General features: G+C 46.7%; 1 protein-coding gene across 1 annotated transcript in view; it reads right to left on the reverse strand.

Moving 5' to 3' along the window:
* Nucleotides 1-8672: 8672 nt before the first annotated feature.
* Nucleotides 8673-17679, reverse strand: part of ATXN7 (ataxin 7) — a 115955-nt gene continuing 106948 nt past the window's right edge. Inside the window, exons 11-12 of the mRNA XM_020284677.2 lie at nucleotides 16216-17182; nucleotides 8673-12510 (exon numbers count right to left, since the gene is read on the reverse strand). Coding sequence (XP_020140266.2) covers nucleotides 12493-12510; nucleotides 16216-17182 — 985 coding nt within the window. The 3' untranslated portion in view covers nucleotides 8673-12492. The remainder of the gene's footprint in view (nucleotides 12511-16215; nucleotides 17183-17679) is intronic.

Genomic DNA, 17679 nt, shown 5'->3' on the forward strand with positions numbered 1-17679 from the left:
GCTCTTGCTCAGGCTGGTCTCAAACTCTTGAGCTCAAACGATCGCCCACTTCAGCCTCCCAGAGTGCTCGGATTACAGGCGTGGGCCATCACGCACCTGGCTGGAAACGATCTTATTTTTACCAACCAATCTTGTTTGTATCAACCCTGGTCTTACTCGCAAGGACACTAGTGAAACCACCCTGTACCAATCAACAAAGGGGTGCACGGCGAGAACTGGGATAAGGGCCTAAAACTCTGCGAAGGCTCAGGCCTGGCTAAAAATAATCACAATCAGCCACTGTCCCTGTTTACTCATCTACACTTGCCACTCTGCAGTCACACAGCTGGTGGTCATAAAGATTCTTAACTCTGTCTGTAGATAAGATCACCTTTTGGAAACCTAAAGGTAGCCAGGCCCGCATTCCAGTGGACTGGCTGACCCACCCAGGCCAGCAGCCCATACAAAGAACCCAACTCAACTGGAATTGTGACCCCAACCCAGGAACTGACTCAACACAAGAAGATGATTTCTACACCCCTACAGTTTTGCCCCAGACCTAACCAATCTCAGGGAGGCAGATTCGAGAAATTCCTCCCGTCTCCCTGCTTAGCACTCTGCAGAATTAAACCCTTTCTCCATGGCAACCCCGACTGCCTCAGTGATTGGCTCCTCTCTGTGCAGCTGGCAATATAACCCAGTTGGGTGACAACACTAGTATGAAATGGAATCACCAAGATGAACTATGTTTTGTGATTATTATTATTATTATTATTTGAGACAGAGTCTCACTTTGTTGCCTGGGCTAGGGTGCTGTGACATCAGCCTAGCTCACAGCAACCTCAAAGTCCTGGGCTCAAGTGATCCTCTATAGGCATGTGCCACCATGCCCAGATGATTTTTTCTGTATATTTTTAGTTGGCCAATTAATTTTCTATTTTTAGTAGAGACGGGGTCTCTTGCTCAGGCTGGTTTCGAACTCCTGACCTTGAGCGATCTGCCCTCCTCGGCCTCCCAGAGTGCTAGGATTACATGTGTGAGCCACCGTGCCTGGCCTGTGATTATTTTTTAAAGCAAAGTTTCTCTTACCCCAATAAAATCTGATTATATATCAAGTGTATCTATCCAGTAAGAGAGGTAAATACTTAAAAGCTATATAAAACTATGGTAATCTATTTCCTGTATTAAAAATAACAGCTCAGGCCGGGCGCGGTGGCTCACGCCTGTAATCCTAGCACTCTGGGAGGCCGAGGTGGGCGGATTGCTCGAGGTCAGGAGTTCAAAACCAGCCTGAGCGAGACCCCGTCTCTACTAAAAATAGAAAGAAATTAATTGACCAACTAAAAATATATATACAAAAAACTAGCCGGGCATGGTGGCACATGCTTATAGTCCCAGCTACTCGGGAGGCTGAGGCAGGAGGATTGCTGGAGCCCAGGAGTTTGAGGTTGCTGTGAGCGAGGCTGACGCCACGGCACTCATTCTAGCCTGGGCAACAAAGCGAGACTCTGTCTCAAAAAAAAAAAAAAAAAGAAATAACAGCTTCGGATCAGTTTTTAACTTATTAACCAACACTGTCTTTCATGAATAGAAACAGTCTAGCTGGGTGTGGTGGCTTGTGCCTTTAGTCCCAGCTACTGGTAGTCTGAGGTGAGCAGATCTTGAGGCCGGGAGTTTGAGACCAGGCTGGGCAATATGGTGAGATCCTCTCTTAAAAAAAAAAAGTTTTTTTAGTGAGGAAAAAAAAATTACTCACCCATGGTGACACGTGCCTGTAGTCCCAGCTACTCTTGAGGCTGAGGCAGGAGGATCGCTTGAGCCCAGGAGTTCGAGGCTGCAGTGAGTAGTGATTGTACCACTGCACTGCAGTCTGGATGACAGTGAGACCAAGGGAAAGGGGAAAGCCTAAAAACCATCTTTGTTAAGTGTCTGTGTCCAAGTTTCCCTGGCCTAAATGGCTAAAAGAATGCCTAGAGTTGGAGCACTGAGCACTCCTACTATCATGCACTTACGATTTTATGACTGAACACATTTAGTCCTTAGTAACCTGACCAAGCATCATTAATTGATCCATAGAAGGTAGTGATCATTAGCAAATACTCTGTATAATTTCATATTCTGAATCTTTGGTGCTGTGGTTACCTTACTGTTTTTAAGAGGATGAACAGCTGACGGCTTGAAACGCTATGATGATGGGGAGGAAGGGGCTGTGGCGGTCCCTTGCCTTACCAAGGCCACCCAAACTTGCAGTTGCTAGTGACAAACCTCGCACACCTCCACAATGGCCATGGGGGAGTGAGGTAAACTCCCTACCTAGGAAACACGAAAAGCACTAATAATAATCACTAGTTTTGGTTTCGAAGCCATAGAGCCACAGATTTGCCTGATGCTTGTATTTCTGAAGGGATACAAAAGATGAGGAATTTCCAGCAGTCTGGTCCAGGCCATTTTATCCCTGGAGTACACGGTCAAAGGGGGCTCTGACCTCTTGTCTTCTGGTTTAAGAAATCTCCAGTAGGGACTTAATTTTCCCTGTACAGGGTAGGTTTAAGAAATAAAAGGGACAATACTCTATAAAAAATGGTTAGCCTTCAATCCAGCCAATCTATACATCCTGACGTTCCTTCGGGGATGTGAGCATTTAGTTAAGACTGCCAGTAGGTGGCGCCCTGACAACTTTACCAACCCTCCCCTTTCAGAGGTTACCAGAGACCTCTTTTCTAAAATGCTGTGTAATTAGTACACTACCAGTGTGGGTAAACTATCCTTGGTTTTTGTTTGTTTGTTTGTTGAGACAGAGTCTCCGTTGCCTGGGCTAGAGTGCCATGGCGTCAGCCTAGCTCACAGCAACTTCAGACTCCTGGGCTCAAGTGATCCTCCTGACTCAGCCTCCCAAGTAGCTGGGACTACAGGCATGCGCCACCATGCCTGGCTAATTTTTTCTATATATTTTTAATTGGCCAATTAATTTCTTTCTATTTTTTTTAGTAGAGACGGGGTCTCGCTCTTGCTCAGGCTGGCCTCGAACTCCTGACCTTGCGCGATCCTCCCGCTTCGGCCTCCCAGAGTGCTAGGATGACAGGCGTGAGCCACCGCGCCGGCCTATACTTGGTGTTTGCGGACTCTGCTTTTCTTGAAGCCCTCTGGGTTAGAAGCTGTTCATTCATACGTACACCTCAGGAACTTGGGGCCAAGATAAAGTCCCACGGTTTCCTGGTCCCTTGCTCTCTTCCTTGGCCATCGTGTTTCACAATGTCAGCTTCTCTCTGAAGCTGCTGCCACCCAGCAAAACCACGCCAACTCATCGTGCCACTGTCCTCAGTCACAGGCGTCCAGGCTACTCCTCCCCCCTCCCTCCAGTTCACTCCAGATCTGAGCGGCTGGCCCAGTCTTCCTCTCGCCTGTAACATGCTTTGAAATGCACAACTTACATGCAATACTCTAACCAGGGGGCCTCAAACTTTGTAAACGGGGCCAGTCCACTGTCCCTCAGACCGTTGGAGAGTGCGCACTGTGGGCCCAGGACGAGCCGGCTGCTAAGCAGGACAGGCAGCGGCGGCAGAAACACCGGGCAGGCCCGATAAATGTCCTCGGCGGGCCGCATGTGGCCTTCCGGCCATAGTTTGAGGACCCCTGCATGGCCTCACAGTTTCTCACCGTTAATTCCAGTGCTCTTTACCTCCACGCCACTTCCATCACCGCCGTGCACGGTCTTACCTAGGCATCACAAGCATCTCTGAACAGCGGCACTTTTGAAAACACCACCTGGAATTCCTATTCTTCTACTCTCTGGCCTAGGCCTAAAAGTGTGATGCCACTTTGATCACCCTGGTCCCTGGATTTTGCCTGGTATGTTACCCCCCTCATTGGTATCAGCCATATTGAATTGAACATGCAGTTTGCTCTGTGATCTGGAACAAATCACCTGGCTTGCCTAAGAATAAAGCTATCTGGAAGGAGGATCGTAAGACTTGAGGAAGTAATTCTAGTCAACCCAATGTCGTTAAGAGTGCCTGCATTGGCTGGGTGCAGTGGCTCACGCCTGTCATCCTAGCACTCTGGGAGGCCGAGGCAGGAGGATCACTCGAGGTCAGGAGTTCGAAACCAGCTTGAGCAAGAGTGAGACCCCGTCTCTACTATAAATAGAAATAAATTAATAGGCCAACTAATATGTGTAGAAAAAATTAGCCGGGCATGGTGGCGCAGGTGGACTACAGGTGGACTCCTGTAGTCCCAGCTACTCGGGAGGCTGAGGCAGGAGGATCACTGGAGCCCAGGAGTTGGAGGTTGCTGTGAGCCACACTGATGCCACGGCACTCACTCTAGCCTGAGCAACAAAGCGAGACTCTGTCTCAAAAAAAAAGAGTGACTGTATAGATTCTACACATCATGTTTTCCAAAAAATAAGCCCTCCCCATAAAATAAGCCCCAGCAGGATGTCTAAGCATGTGCGCAATAGAAGCCCTACCCCGAAAATAAGCCCTAGTGATGGGCGTGGCTATGAAAATCAGCCCTAGTGATGGGCGTGGCTATGAAAATCAGCCCTAGTGCTGGGCATGGCTATGAAAATAAGCCCTAGTGATGGGCGTGGCTATGAAAATCAGCCCTAGTGCTGGGCGTGGCTATGAAAATCAGCCCTAGTGGTGGGCGTGGCTATGAAAATCAGCCCTAGTGGTGGGCGTGGCTATGAAAATAAGCCCCAGTGATGGGCGTGGCTATGCAGCGCATCTGCACAACCCATGCATGTCCTCGCAGAGCGGGAAAGAACACGAGCAGCCCTTCTCATCTGCCCCATTAGAGCTCTAGTGCTCGACAGGGGAGATCGGGGCCAATGGTCCTAAAGGAAATAAGAGTCTCAAGCAATTCAGGATGGGATTCGGGGTTTGGAGAGTTGTGATGATGTTCCAGAAGACGACGACTTAACTCTATTTGAATAAATGTAGATTGTTGTATTGTACTTAAAAAAACACATGCCCTGAAATAAGCTCTAGGGTGTCTTCTTGAGGAAAAATACATATAAGACCCTGTCTTATTTTCGGGGAAACACGGTAGTAGCTCCCTGTTCTCTTCGTTGAATACCCAATGCAAACCAGCATAAAGCACTTAGCCAAATCTACACTCAATCCCTTGGCAATCTCCCTGCCAGTTCTTATAACTTTTCCACCCAACCAATTCCCGCTGTTCCAATTATCCTGGAGAAAGTAGTAGGAGAATAAAATATTCCCTAAGTGGGTTGACTGCATTGATAATTATCATGGAGTCATGTCTTTAAGCTTCCAACTCTCTAAACCAGGCGTCCTCAAACTACGGCCTGCGGGCCACATGCGGCCCGCCTAGCACATTTATCCGGCCCTCTGGGTGTTTTTGCTGCCTGTCCTGCTTAGCAGCCGACTCGCCCCGGGCCCACAGTGCGCACGTGTGGAATGTGAACTGGGTCCCCGTTTAAAAAGTTTGAGGACCCCTGCTCTAAACCATCTCAATTTCATCCTTCCCGGCCTTCTCTTACCTCTCTGGTTTTTCATTCTAGTGCTGGCTCTCCATACATCTTCACCCAAATATTTTTCTCCCAGGGTCTTGTCCTGGGTGTTCTTCTCCTTCTGGGCCACGGGAGATGGGCTTCGGGTTTGTGAAATCCCAGAAACGGAATATAAAATGTGGCGTGCCTGTGCTTCTGTCAGACAGGATCCATAACTCCTTTCGTGTGATTCTTGGAGTCTGTGAACAAGAAGAAAAACACTAAGAACCGCTCATCTGACAGTTCTGCGTTAGCCTCGCTCTGCCACCTCCTAGTTGTGGGACCTCAGGCAAGACACCTTCTTAGAAGTTGCTCATCAGTATGAGTGGGATCAAAATACCTGCCCTATCAGGGCTTAGTAAGAGAGACTGTATATAAATTACTTGGCACAACATCTAATGAGGTATTATTTTAACATCATAATAAGCCAAATCTAATCACTGTCTGTATTTCCCAGGTAAACTCATCTATTCCCGTGACCTCATTCACAATCTAAAAGTGAAAGACAATTTTCCATCTCAATTTCCCAGCTCACACTTTCCTCCTAAGCTCCATCCAGACTCCATAGCCAACTGGACACTAAAGCTGAATTTCCCACAGCAACTCTAAGCCACTGTTACATCTTCTTCCTTCTCTGCCACCATATCACACATTTCACTGAAAGCTCGTCAGTCAGTCTGGCCAAGCTAGAAATGTGAAGTCATCTTAGGCTCTCTCTTCCCCTCACCGTTCAACATAATTAGACCTCAGGGCCTGTCGGTTCTCCCTTTCAAAGATTTCTGGAATCAGGCCGGGCGCTGTGGCTCACGCCTGTAATCCTAGCTCTTGGGAGGCCGAGGCGGGCGGATTGCTCAAGGTCAGGAGTTCAAAACCAGCCTGAGCAAGAGCGAGACCCCGTCTCTACTATAAATAGAAAGAAATTAATTGGCCAACTGATATATATATAAAAAATTAGCCGGGCATGGTGGCGCATGCCTGTAGTCCCAGCTACCCGGGAGGCTGAGGCAGAAGGATCACTCGAGCCCAGGAGATTGAGGTTGCTGTGAGCTAGGCTGACGCCACGGCACTCACTCTAGCCCGGGCAACAAAGTGAGACTCTGTCTCAAAAAAAAAAAAAAAAAAAAAAGATTTCTGGAATCAGCCTTCTTTATCCCCATCGTCAGCCTTAGTTTGGAAACTGAATAGTGCTTACCTGGATTATCATTATACAACAGCTTTGTAACTTACTGTCCTAAGGTTCCCACCTCTCCATTCTGTCTTCCATTTTTGGAAGGGCCGTATGTGACGGAGATTTTTTCAAAGTATTAAATTATAAGTGTTTGATCCTCCCTCCCCACTGAAAATGTTTTCTTTGGCTGATAGCTTCACGCTCCCTGCCTCCTAAGAGATATTCTGGTAGTGCCAGCTTTGGTCCATGGGCTTTGGTTGTAGAAAATGAGGATAACAAATGTCAAAAATTACAGCCCCCTAAGGTGAAAGAACAGTTTGACATCAGCAACAAGAGCAAGAGTTTCTTATAAGAAAGAGGAGACTGGCCTGGCACGGTGGCTCACGCCAGTAATCCTAGCACCCTGGGAGGCCGAGGCGGGAGGATGGCTCAAGGTCAGGAGTTTGAGACCATCCTGAGCAAGAGTGAGAAGCCGTCTCTACTAAAAATAGAAAGAAATTAATTGGCCAACTCAAAATATATAGAAAAAATTAGCCGGGCATGGTAGCGCATGCCTGTAGTCCCAGCTACTCAGGAGGCTGAGGCAGGAGGATCGCTTAAGCCCAGGAGTTTGAGGTTGCTGTGAGTTAGGCTGACACCACAGCACTCTAGCCCAGGCAACAGAGTGAGACTCTGTCTCAAAAAAAAAAAAAAAAAAAAAAGAGGAGACAGAAGGGAAAGGATCAATAAGTCTGATTTTAAAAGAGGGAGCTTTTCAATTAGGACTTGAGGTGGGAAGGCAGTAAAGACAGATGCTGGAGGCAAAAGAGTGAAAACTCAAAAACAGGGAAAGAGAATTAAGTGCTCCTTTGATTTTCCACAATCCTCCGTAACAATCTGAATGGCTCTGACTTTTGGCAGCTGCATGGCGCTAGGACTGAAATATCTCTGGGGTCTGCTTAGTTGCATCTGGGTTTATCTGGGCCTGATCCCTATGTTCTTGAGAACAAAGACCCCATGACATTCAAGGTCCTCCACAACTGGAGATCAACTTCTCGAACCCCACCAGCCCCACCCACCCAGCAAGCCTCAAGGAGAATCATTCTCGAGCCCTCACTTCTTCACACCGGTGCTCGCCCCATTTGCTCCTCGGTCTAGAAGGACCTTACCTTGCCTGCCTGTCTGCCAGGTGAAATCCCATATGCCAAGATCCAAAACTGCCGACCCTCCTTCTTTGAACTGAGACAAGTCTCTTGCTATCCACGGCCAGGTTACCTGAAAGGGAATGTAAGTAAAAAGGATAAGAAATCAAGTGGTTGAACCTTTTCCTGGGAGGCTCGAGGACACAGTGAAAGGCTTATCCACAGACAGCTTATGACTGGATTTCAGTAGAGTGCCGAGTAGTTGGTTGATGTAAGGAGGGAATGGGAAATCCATGAGGCAGTGAGGTTGAAGCCAGCCTGACTCATGTAAGGTATGGCCACTTTTTCCAATACACAGAGCAGTTTCTCCTCTTATTTTAAGCAAAATAATAATAAAATTTAATTTATTAGAATTATTTATTTACAAATGGCAATACTGGCCAGATTTCTAGAGATAAAAAGATTATGCTGTGCTCTGAATAATACTAAAATGCGCTTGTATTGCCAGTATGGGAGGAATGTAAAAAGCAAGGAAGAGATTAGACCAGCTCTGGATCAAACACTTCTCTCTAAACAAAACATGTCATCACACTTGCACATAAGCAAGTACAAATAGAATGTGCTTCTCAATCCATGAACTCCCCTTGTTTCCTTCACACACATACAGGGCCAGGATACAGTAGTGTTCGCTGTTTACACAGTTACTAATTCATCCAAGGCAAAGCTTTGGGCCCAAGAATGGAAACATCCTGAGGCCTCAGAAGTATTTAGCTTGCACAGGAGGGAGACTGGAGTGAAGGTGCTTCACGAGTATCTGACGCCAAAAATGAACAAGTCAGACTAGACTGGAAGGGTTTGGTATCACAATGAGGCGGAAACATGGAAAATATTTCATGCAGCCAACCTTATTTATTGAGAAGTCCTAATTTTATTGCCCGTTTAGTAACATCTTTGTTCCACAAACTAATTTCTCATAAAGCAAAGCACAACTTTTTCTTATAAATAGTATAAATTATTTTATTTACAGAAACTTGTTACAAAACAAATAGACTATATATTTCTTCTCTTTTAAATATCCAAAGTAATTTTCTATCCCTTGACGTTTGTTCATGTTCTATACAGCAGCCAACACAAAGTCCAGCTGAGATGCTCTTGATTATGTGTACAGATTATCAAACTATTCACACATTTTTAACACAGGAGATTGCTTTTTTAACCAAGCTCAAATAAAAACAAACAAAAAAAAACAAAACAAAAACAGCAAAATGTTTTTGAGGCCCTACATTCACACTGACAGTATGTAGTGCTCATTTAAATGATCCGAAAATGTAAAATGCTTTGCACAAAATGTAAAAATGATTATTTTCTGCTAAACAATGAAACTTTCAACAGTAATTTTTCAAAGCCCAACTCCCCCTTCCCCCCAGGACAGAATGAGAGACATTAAGAAATTCCTTGGCAACAGAACTCTTGCAGGAAGACAGCTGCCTTTATAAGTTACATTTTTCAAATTATACATTTTTTTCAATGTTCTCAGAGGTACTTCTTTGTATTATATTTTTGGAATACAAAATATTTTAAATATTCTATTTTAAACTCTGTATTTTACGAGTGAATAACAAAACGAACACGTTGTGTAAGTTGCTGGCGGACAGAAAGATCTGTAACCCTCGGTGCCACTGGGCAGCCCGTCACCAGCTCAATCATTGTGAACCAGAAGGTCTGAATTTTTAAAATACCTTATAAAATTACCAGCATTGGTTTTTCAACTCCTCCCCTAAAATTTTAGAAATAATATTTAGGTGGAAAAAGCAAACTCCAAAAGTTCAACCGAACATTCAAGTCTTTTTAGAGAGATTCTGTCTAAGCTTAAAACTAGGTTCAGGCACTTTCAGTTTTTTTTTTTTCCATTAGTTTTAAACCACATCGCATACTACATGTGCTCACAGTATACACACACAGGCACACACGCACGCGCGCACACACAGACACGCACACACAAAACACCAACGAAAGAAAAGCAGTGTGTCACTTAATTACGTGTAGTCTATCGGGTAACCAGGCAACCAGGCAGGCAATGCCCACTCCCTCTGTGCGGACCCACTCCCGACGTCGGGAGTGACAAGACTTTCACGGAACAGAGGCATCCCTTAAACTGTAAAGGAGGCAGGTTCTAGAACTATTGGCTTGGCAGTGAACCACTTCAAATTATAAAAAAGGTATTTACTTTTATTAATTAATAAATAAATACTAGATGATCTCAATTGTACCAAAACAGGATATCAGAAAAAAAGACCTGTGCAAAAATACATATTTAAATATGTACAATTCATTTTTAACAAAATATGTCTTCTCAAATAGGGATACTTCCATATTTATAATAGAACAAGAAATTCCAAAATAAAGATACAAAAGTAGGTTTTGTATAATTCTTTGTTCATCATTGCAGCACTTTTTTTTTTTTCTGTAGGTTAAGAAAACTGCAGGAGTTGTCATGAAATTCTATTGGAAAGAATATAAAAATTATCTTGGTTTTAAATTGATACCAAAGTCTGTCTAGAAACAACCCAACCACTGCAAATTTGGTTTTTGCAAGTTAATTTAATTCAAAAAAATACTCGTACTCCTGTGTTTTAAATGGTCTTAATTGTTCACCATAATAAAAAGTACTCGTAGGAGAAAATAAAATATTTGAACAACAGTCTAAAATTTAATAGCACTGTTTAGAATAGGTCTGTTTTGTGGCAGGCAGAATCCAAAATGGCTAATTTCCTAATCCCGATGCTCTGTGTATTACGGGAGGCATAATGAAATTCTATTAAAACTTCAGTCTAAGAAATCAAATGATCAATATTCACTAATCTAAATATCTACACTATTCTGAATCAACTTGCTATCGTGGATCCTATTCACATCTTTTGGAACAACATGATCTGTCTATAAATTTCATCGCTAAAAGCAACTTTATTTATAACCATCAAGTCCCCTGGGCTCTGAAAATAAATTCTACCCATACCCCATTGCACTTGTTACCAAGGAATCCACTAGGTACGTTCTGATTCCTTCTCACCTCCTCCTCCCCCCCACACTGGGATGGAACTGACTGATTTCTCCTAACTACACCAAATGGGCCCATCCGCGCATTTACTGGTTTGATTGCATAATAACTGAACAGGACACTGTTCTCCCCTTCCTTTAAAAAAAAGAAAAATCAATATTTTACATCGATTTATAGCTAAAGTATCTGCATAAAGTTTTTGTTTTCTCACTTAATAAGAATAATTCTGTAGCAATTCACATTATTAGGCTGGTAAAACCAAGTATTTTTTTCATTCTACCTGTTGAATTGAAATTCCCTGAAAATGAAGTTTGAAACCCAAGAACTGCAAGGAAAAAAAGGATGCACTGGCTGGCTCTGTTCAGGCCCTGGCCAGGGCAATAATCAAAGCCTTGGAAATTTTACCCTGTGTTCGGCGACCTTCTGTGTTCTCAGAGCAGAAGTGCCTGGTTCGCAGGTCAGGAGCTGTGGCGGTGGGATGGCCCCTCACTAGGCCCCAGCTCCTCCCCAGAATTGAACGCCACCTCCTCGAGCGCTGCTGTTTTAACTTACTCAGCTCTTTCTTTCTGGATGGGGTATCAGAAAAAGTATCCTGGATGGCTCGACAGCTCTCTCAGGAAGATGGCTAATGCAGAGAGTGTCTGGGAAACATTTAAGTACATCCTAACAATGTCACTTTAAAAAGGCAATATTTAAAAAACAGACTGAGTAGGACAACCGACCCAATCTGACATACTGTTTACCGTGAAAACTTAAAGGATAAGAAAATTCCATCTCTTTGGAAATTTTGGAAAAAGTTTTTTCTCCCTCCCTAGAGTGATTTCACCTTTCCCATCCCTCCCCTCCCCTGAATTTGGCTTTATTTCTTTTCTTCTTCTTCTTTTTTTTTTGTTTTCATCACATAGAATTGCTTTTGTACCATGAAAAGTAAGCCTCTAAAATGGTTTATACTTGCTTTCCGGGCATCAATAGTTTCAAACTAGTTCATCAGTTAGAAACTTCTGACATCTTCTCACCCCACATTACTTGCAAAAGGCTGAGCTGTTTTGTCATGGTGCCTTGCGCTAATGTCCGTAATATTCCATTCCTGAAACATTTCTATAAAAACCTGAAGCCAAATTCACTTCTCCAGAGGGTTGCTCAGGGTGCAGGTCCCTCCTCTGGAAGGTCTCCAGTCTCCGGTTAAGGTGCCTAACTGCCCGAGAGTGACCTACAGAAGACAGTGTTTAAAAAAAAAAAAAAAAAAGGGCAGGGGGAGGGATAAGGGAGCAGGGTCTACAGTAACGTTCTTGCCAAAACATTCTTTTTTGCCCAGCCAATCTACTTGGCTCTGTGATATACTGCAAGTTTAAACAAAACAAAAACAGAACTTCTCACAGATTGGGAGCAAGCAGTCCAGACCACTTTAACACTGATACGAGCAATTCGGTGGCTGAACTGGATCCAGTGTCCTTGTGAGTACTCACTGCTACAGACACAGCTTCAGGAAAATCCTCGTGAAAACAACAGCCGGCAGGCCGTCTGCCCTCGAGGCCCACAGGAGGTTGGGGAAACAGACTCAAAGGCATCGCGGAGTCCAGAGTGCTGAGTAGGAGGTGTAGCTTGTCCTCAAAAGTGTCCGGATTATTCCTCCCCGTGCTGTTTTCAGCTGTCAGGGACGTGCCTTTGGCTTTCGGAAAAAAAAAATAAAAGACAGGGTGGGGAAACAATGGAGAGGTAAGTAAGCAGTCGTACGCGGTACTCCCCCGATTCTAAATAAGAATGTTCCAAAGGCCACGGGCCACCAAAGTCTCCACTGACGGGGCGACGCCAGGAACGTCGGCCACAGAATTCGGCCTTAGCTTTTAGAAGGCGTCACTGCCGTTGGGCACAATCACTCTAGAAAACTGGCAGGCCCGAATCTCCAGCTTAGGGGAAAGGCCGTTTGCCTTTGGTTTTATTTGCTGACTTTGTCCTTGAAGGTGTTCGAGGACAAAACTACGGAGAAGTGAGCAGGCTCGGCGGGGCCGGCACACAGAGCGGTGGCAGCGCCCACGCTGGGGACAGGGAACTACGGCCTTCACAGTGGGCTATTTTTATTTCCTTGGTGGTAGAAGCCACAAAAGACTCTTGGAAGTAGGGGCTGGGGTGCCTACGCGACCCTAACTCCTAGGCTTCCCAGCACGGCCCGCTTCATTTCCTCGCTAAGAAGAATTCAACCAGCTCCGTTATCTCTGTTTTAAAGTCGGCTCCACAAGGAACGGCAAGTTGAGCCCCCCATTTTTCTAAAAGCAGATTCCTAAGAGTATTTTGGGGTCATGGGTGCCTTTGAGAGTGTGATGAAAGCTATATGGTCCCTCCTGTCGATAAATGAACACGGACATAAAAACGTGTGACATTTCTTGGGGCTCACGGATCTTCTGAGCTCTAGCATGGGCCCCCCCTGACCCCTGCAAGGATTTGTGTGGACCGCAATAAAAAGTATCCCATCAGACAAAGAAAATGTTTCTTAAACACAAACTTATGTCAAAACTGATTTTAAGGTAAAAACCCAAAGTTAGGCTGTTTGAGTCCTGCTAGTGAGACATCGGCCCCTGACAGTAAAAATTAGAAGTGGCCAACTGGCAGGTCATGAGTCTAATTTGGCCGACAGATAGATATATGCGGCTATACCAGACTTCATGAAAAAAAGATAGAAACAAAATTATATATATAGCTTTTTTTTAAATGGGCAAATTTCACATGCAAGTTCAGATCTGCGTTTCTCTTTAAACCTGCTAACAAGTGTCTGGAGGCGGATGCTGTGTGCACAAGGGGTTGCCCACGCCGTGGGCACCGTCACTCTCCGCTACACCCCACCCAGCCTCCTCCTGTCCCTTGTTACTTGTGGGCAGCAAGGTTTCCATGAAGACACAGGGTGCTCAATAGTACGGATGTGAGACGGACATTAGAGCACAGTGGTTTCTGAAAACCCCTGGGGGGGGGGGGGTCCCGTCTCATCAGGACATTAGAAGGCATTTTCTTAGAAGGCATTTTTAAGAACTGGGTATAGGCCGGGCGTGGTGGCTCACACCTGTAATCCCAGCACTCTGGGAGGCCGAGGCGGGCGGATTGCTCGAGGTCAGGAGTTCGAAACCAGCCTGAGCAAGAGTGAGACCCCATCTCTACTATAAATAGAAAGAAATTAATTGGCCAACTAATATATATAGAAAAAATTAGCCGGGCATGGTGGCGCATGCCTGTAGTCCCAGCTACTCGGGAGGCTGAGACAGGAGGATCGCTTGAGCCCAGGAGTTTGAGGTTGCTGTGAGTGAGGCTGACGCCATGGCACTCACTCTAGCCTGGGCCACAGAGTGAGACTCTGTCTCAAAAGAAAAAAAAAAAAAACAAGAACTGGGCATACAACCTCTTGCTGTGTTTGTACTGCACTGCTATACTTATCATAGGCTATAATGAGTAAATATACAAACCAAGAAGGAAATACACAATTCCCATTAGTCTAGGAGTCCCCTGGTCAAAAAGCCAAACAACATACAAATAGCCCATAATTTAAGTAGCTACTTAAATTCATGGATATCCCCCCCCCCATACACCTTCAGCATTGTGTGTTAATTCACACAAATATTGGAGGCAAATCATTTCACAGTAGGAAACTTATTGGTATTAGGTCATTAAATAGGAAATGTCCGATTTCTATAAAAAGTAGTTTATATATCTCAAACAAGCAGTATGCAATCAAAGTATGCACCTAACTATCGATACAGTTTTGTCATCTTAACTATAGCTTGTTTGTGCTCTTTATGTGGTGACAGCAAAGAAAGGCAAGCTTCGGGCAGGTTTCTCTGCTGATGCTTGTTTAATTCACGCAGAACCCCATCCAGCCAGCCAGCTTCTTTACCTTGTGGATTTGTTTCCAATGGCCCAATGTTGTTGGAATAGTGACATCAAACCTCGTTGCTAATTCACGCGCAGGTTGAGATGGATTCGCTTCCACTACAGCTTTTAGCTTATCACTGTCCACACCTTAGTCTCACGTGGCCCATGTGGCTCTTTTTCAAGATTAAAATCACCAGAATGGAAGTTTTCAAACCATCGACATACTGTGCGTTCATGAGCCACATCCTTCCCAAACGCTCTGTGTAGATTTCGAGCTGTCTGCCCTGCGCTGGCTTCACGATGGAACTCACGTTCAAAAATAACACGGATCTTTCACTTATCCAATGGTTTCACAAAAACTGCTCTAAAAAATATTTGAAAGATACCCACAAGCCAAAACACGCATTTGAAAGACTGAGGGTGTACCTTCACAATAAAAATAAAAGCAGTTTCAAAGAGAACTGTCAGAGATACCAACTGTCAAACTAGTACTTAAGGAAATCGGACATTTCGTACTTAATAACTTAAGAGGTTTTTCTAAAAAAGTCCAAAAGCTGGCATTTATTTGAATTAAGTTCTGAAGATGAGGAAGGGGGGGGGGACCAAAAAAGAGCCTCACATTTTAAATCAGGGCTCGGGGGTGATGCTGCTGAAATTCCTGTTCGTAAGCAAGGTGAGGAGATACCCTGATGAATGAAATAACAAGAGGAGAGATGAGCTGGAAGTTGGGGCAGAAGGAAGCTGGAAGAAACAGCTATAGGTGAGGTCAGAAGAAAACAGAAAACAGGTGAAAACGGAGGAAAAAAGACAAAGAGACCAAGAGCGAAAGAGAGAAAGTCGTGGTTAATTATGGATGCAACACGCTTAGCCATCTCTCAACCAGTGGGCTCACACGCAGACTCCTTTTAAACTATCACCTCAGAACGTGGTTTTTGTCTCCTGCTACGCCCATGCTGAATCCTGTTTTCCTGCCTCACTTGAAAACAGGGAGGGGAAAATACAGGGTGAGATTTAACCAGAATACCTGGAATTGAGGGGAAAAATATTAAAAGCTCTTTCTTTTTAAATCTTACAGCCCTCCATTCTAGATCCATTCGATTTCAGCCCAGCTGTTTTTCAGAGGAATGCGCTGCAGAACCACCGCCCAGGAAACAGAATCTGCTTCCTTCCTCATCGGCACCGTGGGACACACAACGGGCAACGCGGGGACAACGCCCTGCTGGCTACGGGGAGAGGAATTCCCTTCCGAGCCTGAGTCTGCCTCGCGCCGGTGCGTCCTGCGGCACTGCCTGCGCCGCGCGTCCCCACGCGCCCTTACCTAGGGCACCTTCCAAGACGTCAGAAATTCGGGCGGAGAGGAGCCTGTCTTACCTTCACGGGCCGCGAACCCTCCTTTTCAGAGAAGCCCCAAGGAGCTGGTATGTGTTTACAGGCAAACCCACCAACCCAACCGCGCAGACTCCCGCCGGCGGCGGGCGGAGGGTCCTGAGGGAGGGACCCACGTGGGGCCCCTTCCTACCTGATGGAGGAGGGAGCTGTTCGCCAGTCCTTGTGCCCCTGGGATGGTGGCCGTGTGTTTCATGTGGACGTGGTTCATGGCTGGCACTCTGGCGACCTTCGTGGGCTTGCCGCCGCCGCTGAGGCCGCCGGAGCTGGGCGAGCACTTCCTTTTCTTCCCCAGGAGCTTGTCCAGAGGGGCGTGCGGGTGCGGAAAGCCGCCGTGCGAGTTGACGGGCAGGTCGTCGGACTGGTGCACGAAGGGGCCGAGGGACAGGGTGGAGTCGCTGCTGTTCACCATCACGCTCACCCTCTTGATGGGCTCGGCCGGGCTCCCGCCCAGGGGGCCCCGCCCCGGCTGGTCGTGCCGGAGGCCCGCCGCGTTCGCTCTGTGTGCCACACAGTTGAGGCCCACGCCATGGGGGGAAGTCACCGTGGAGGGGTAGGGGGGCCCGGAGTGAGCCACACAGTTTTTCCTAAAAGACTCCATGGAATGAGAAGAAGAGCAGGAGGAGGAGGAGGAGTGAACCGACAGCGGGGAACTGCTTTTGCGTTTCTTTCCTGAGCCGCCACTGGCGCTGCTACTGGCGTTGTGACAGTTAGTGCTGCTACCAGAAGACTCCTTGGGCCTTAAAGCCTTGCTGGATTTCAACTTCTGAGGTTTCCTGGACATCGGGGAGGAGGGGACCGAGGAGAGGCCGGAGGCCGTGGAAGGGGACGCGGACGAAGAGGACACTTGTCGGGACTGCATGCCACACACGGGGTCCATGGCCCCCGAGGCGGCGGGCTGTGCGTTCAGCGTGGTTCCGTGAGCGGGTACCGATTTGCCGTTCGGGGAGACGCAGGTGGGGGACAGCAGGACGGGGGACGCAGAGGCGGTGGCTGCGGCGAGACAGCTGAGCCCGCACTGCGACGGGGGCGCCGCGTTCGCCCGGTGGGGAGCGCGCGTGGAGACAGGTGGCGCGGTGCTGGGCATGGGTGGGATTTTCCTGGAACAGGAGAAGACAGTGAGTGACGGCCACCGAGGCCATCCGTGGGGACGTTCAGAGGGGCACCCCACGCCTCTGACACTGAGAACGCCCCCCGTCACAGTGATCACTCCGAAACACAAAGCCAACCCTGTCGCTTCTCTCCTTTCGATTCTGTAACGCCTCCCAGGGCTGGCAGGGTGACGGCGCGTGTGCGCCTCTCCTCTGCTCCTGCCCCAGCTCCTGGCTCCACCTCCCACCCCCCTCCCGATTCCTGCCGCCCATCTCCCGGCAAGATGCCACGACTCAAGACCCCAACTCGCGCTCAGCCTTCAAGCTTCTGCTCGCCATCCCTTCCTTAGGAAACCCGTCCCGACCGTCCTGACTTGCTTAGTTGCCCAAGGACTCACCCTGGCCCTGTTTCTAGCCTTTGTAAGACTTCGGGTGGCTTCAACGCGTGACTGCTAATCACAAACGCCTATGCAGTCAGAGCAATCCACATCTTATTTTACCACTAC

This window comes from Microcebus murinus, chromosome 30, assembly GCF_040939455.1.
Source record: "Microcebus murinus isolate Inina chromosome 30, M.murinus_Inina_mat1.0, whole genome shotgun sequence".
NCBI classification, from domain to species: Eukaryota; Metazoa; Chordata; class Mammalia; order Primates; family Cheirogaleidae; genus Microcebus; species Microcebus murinus.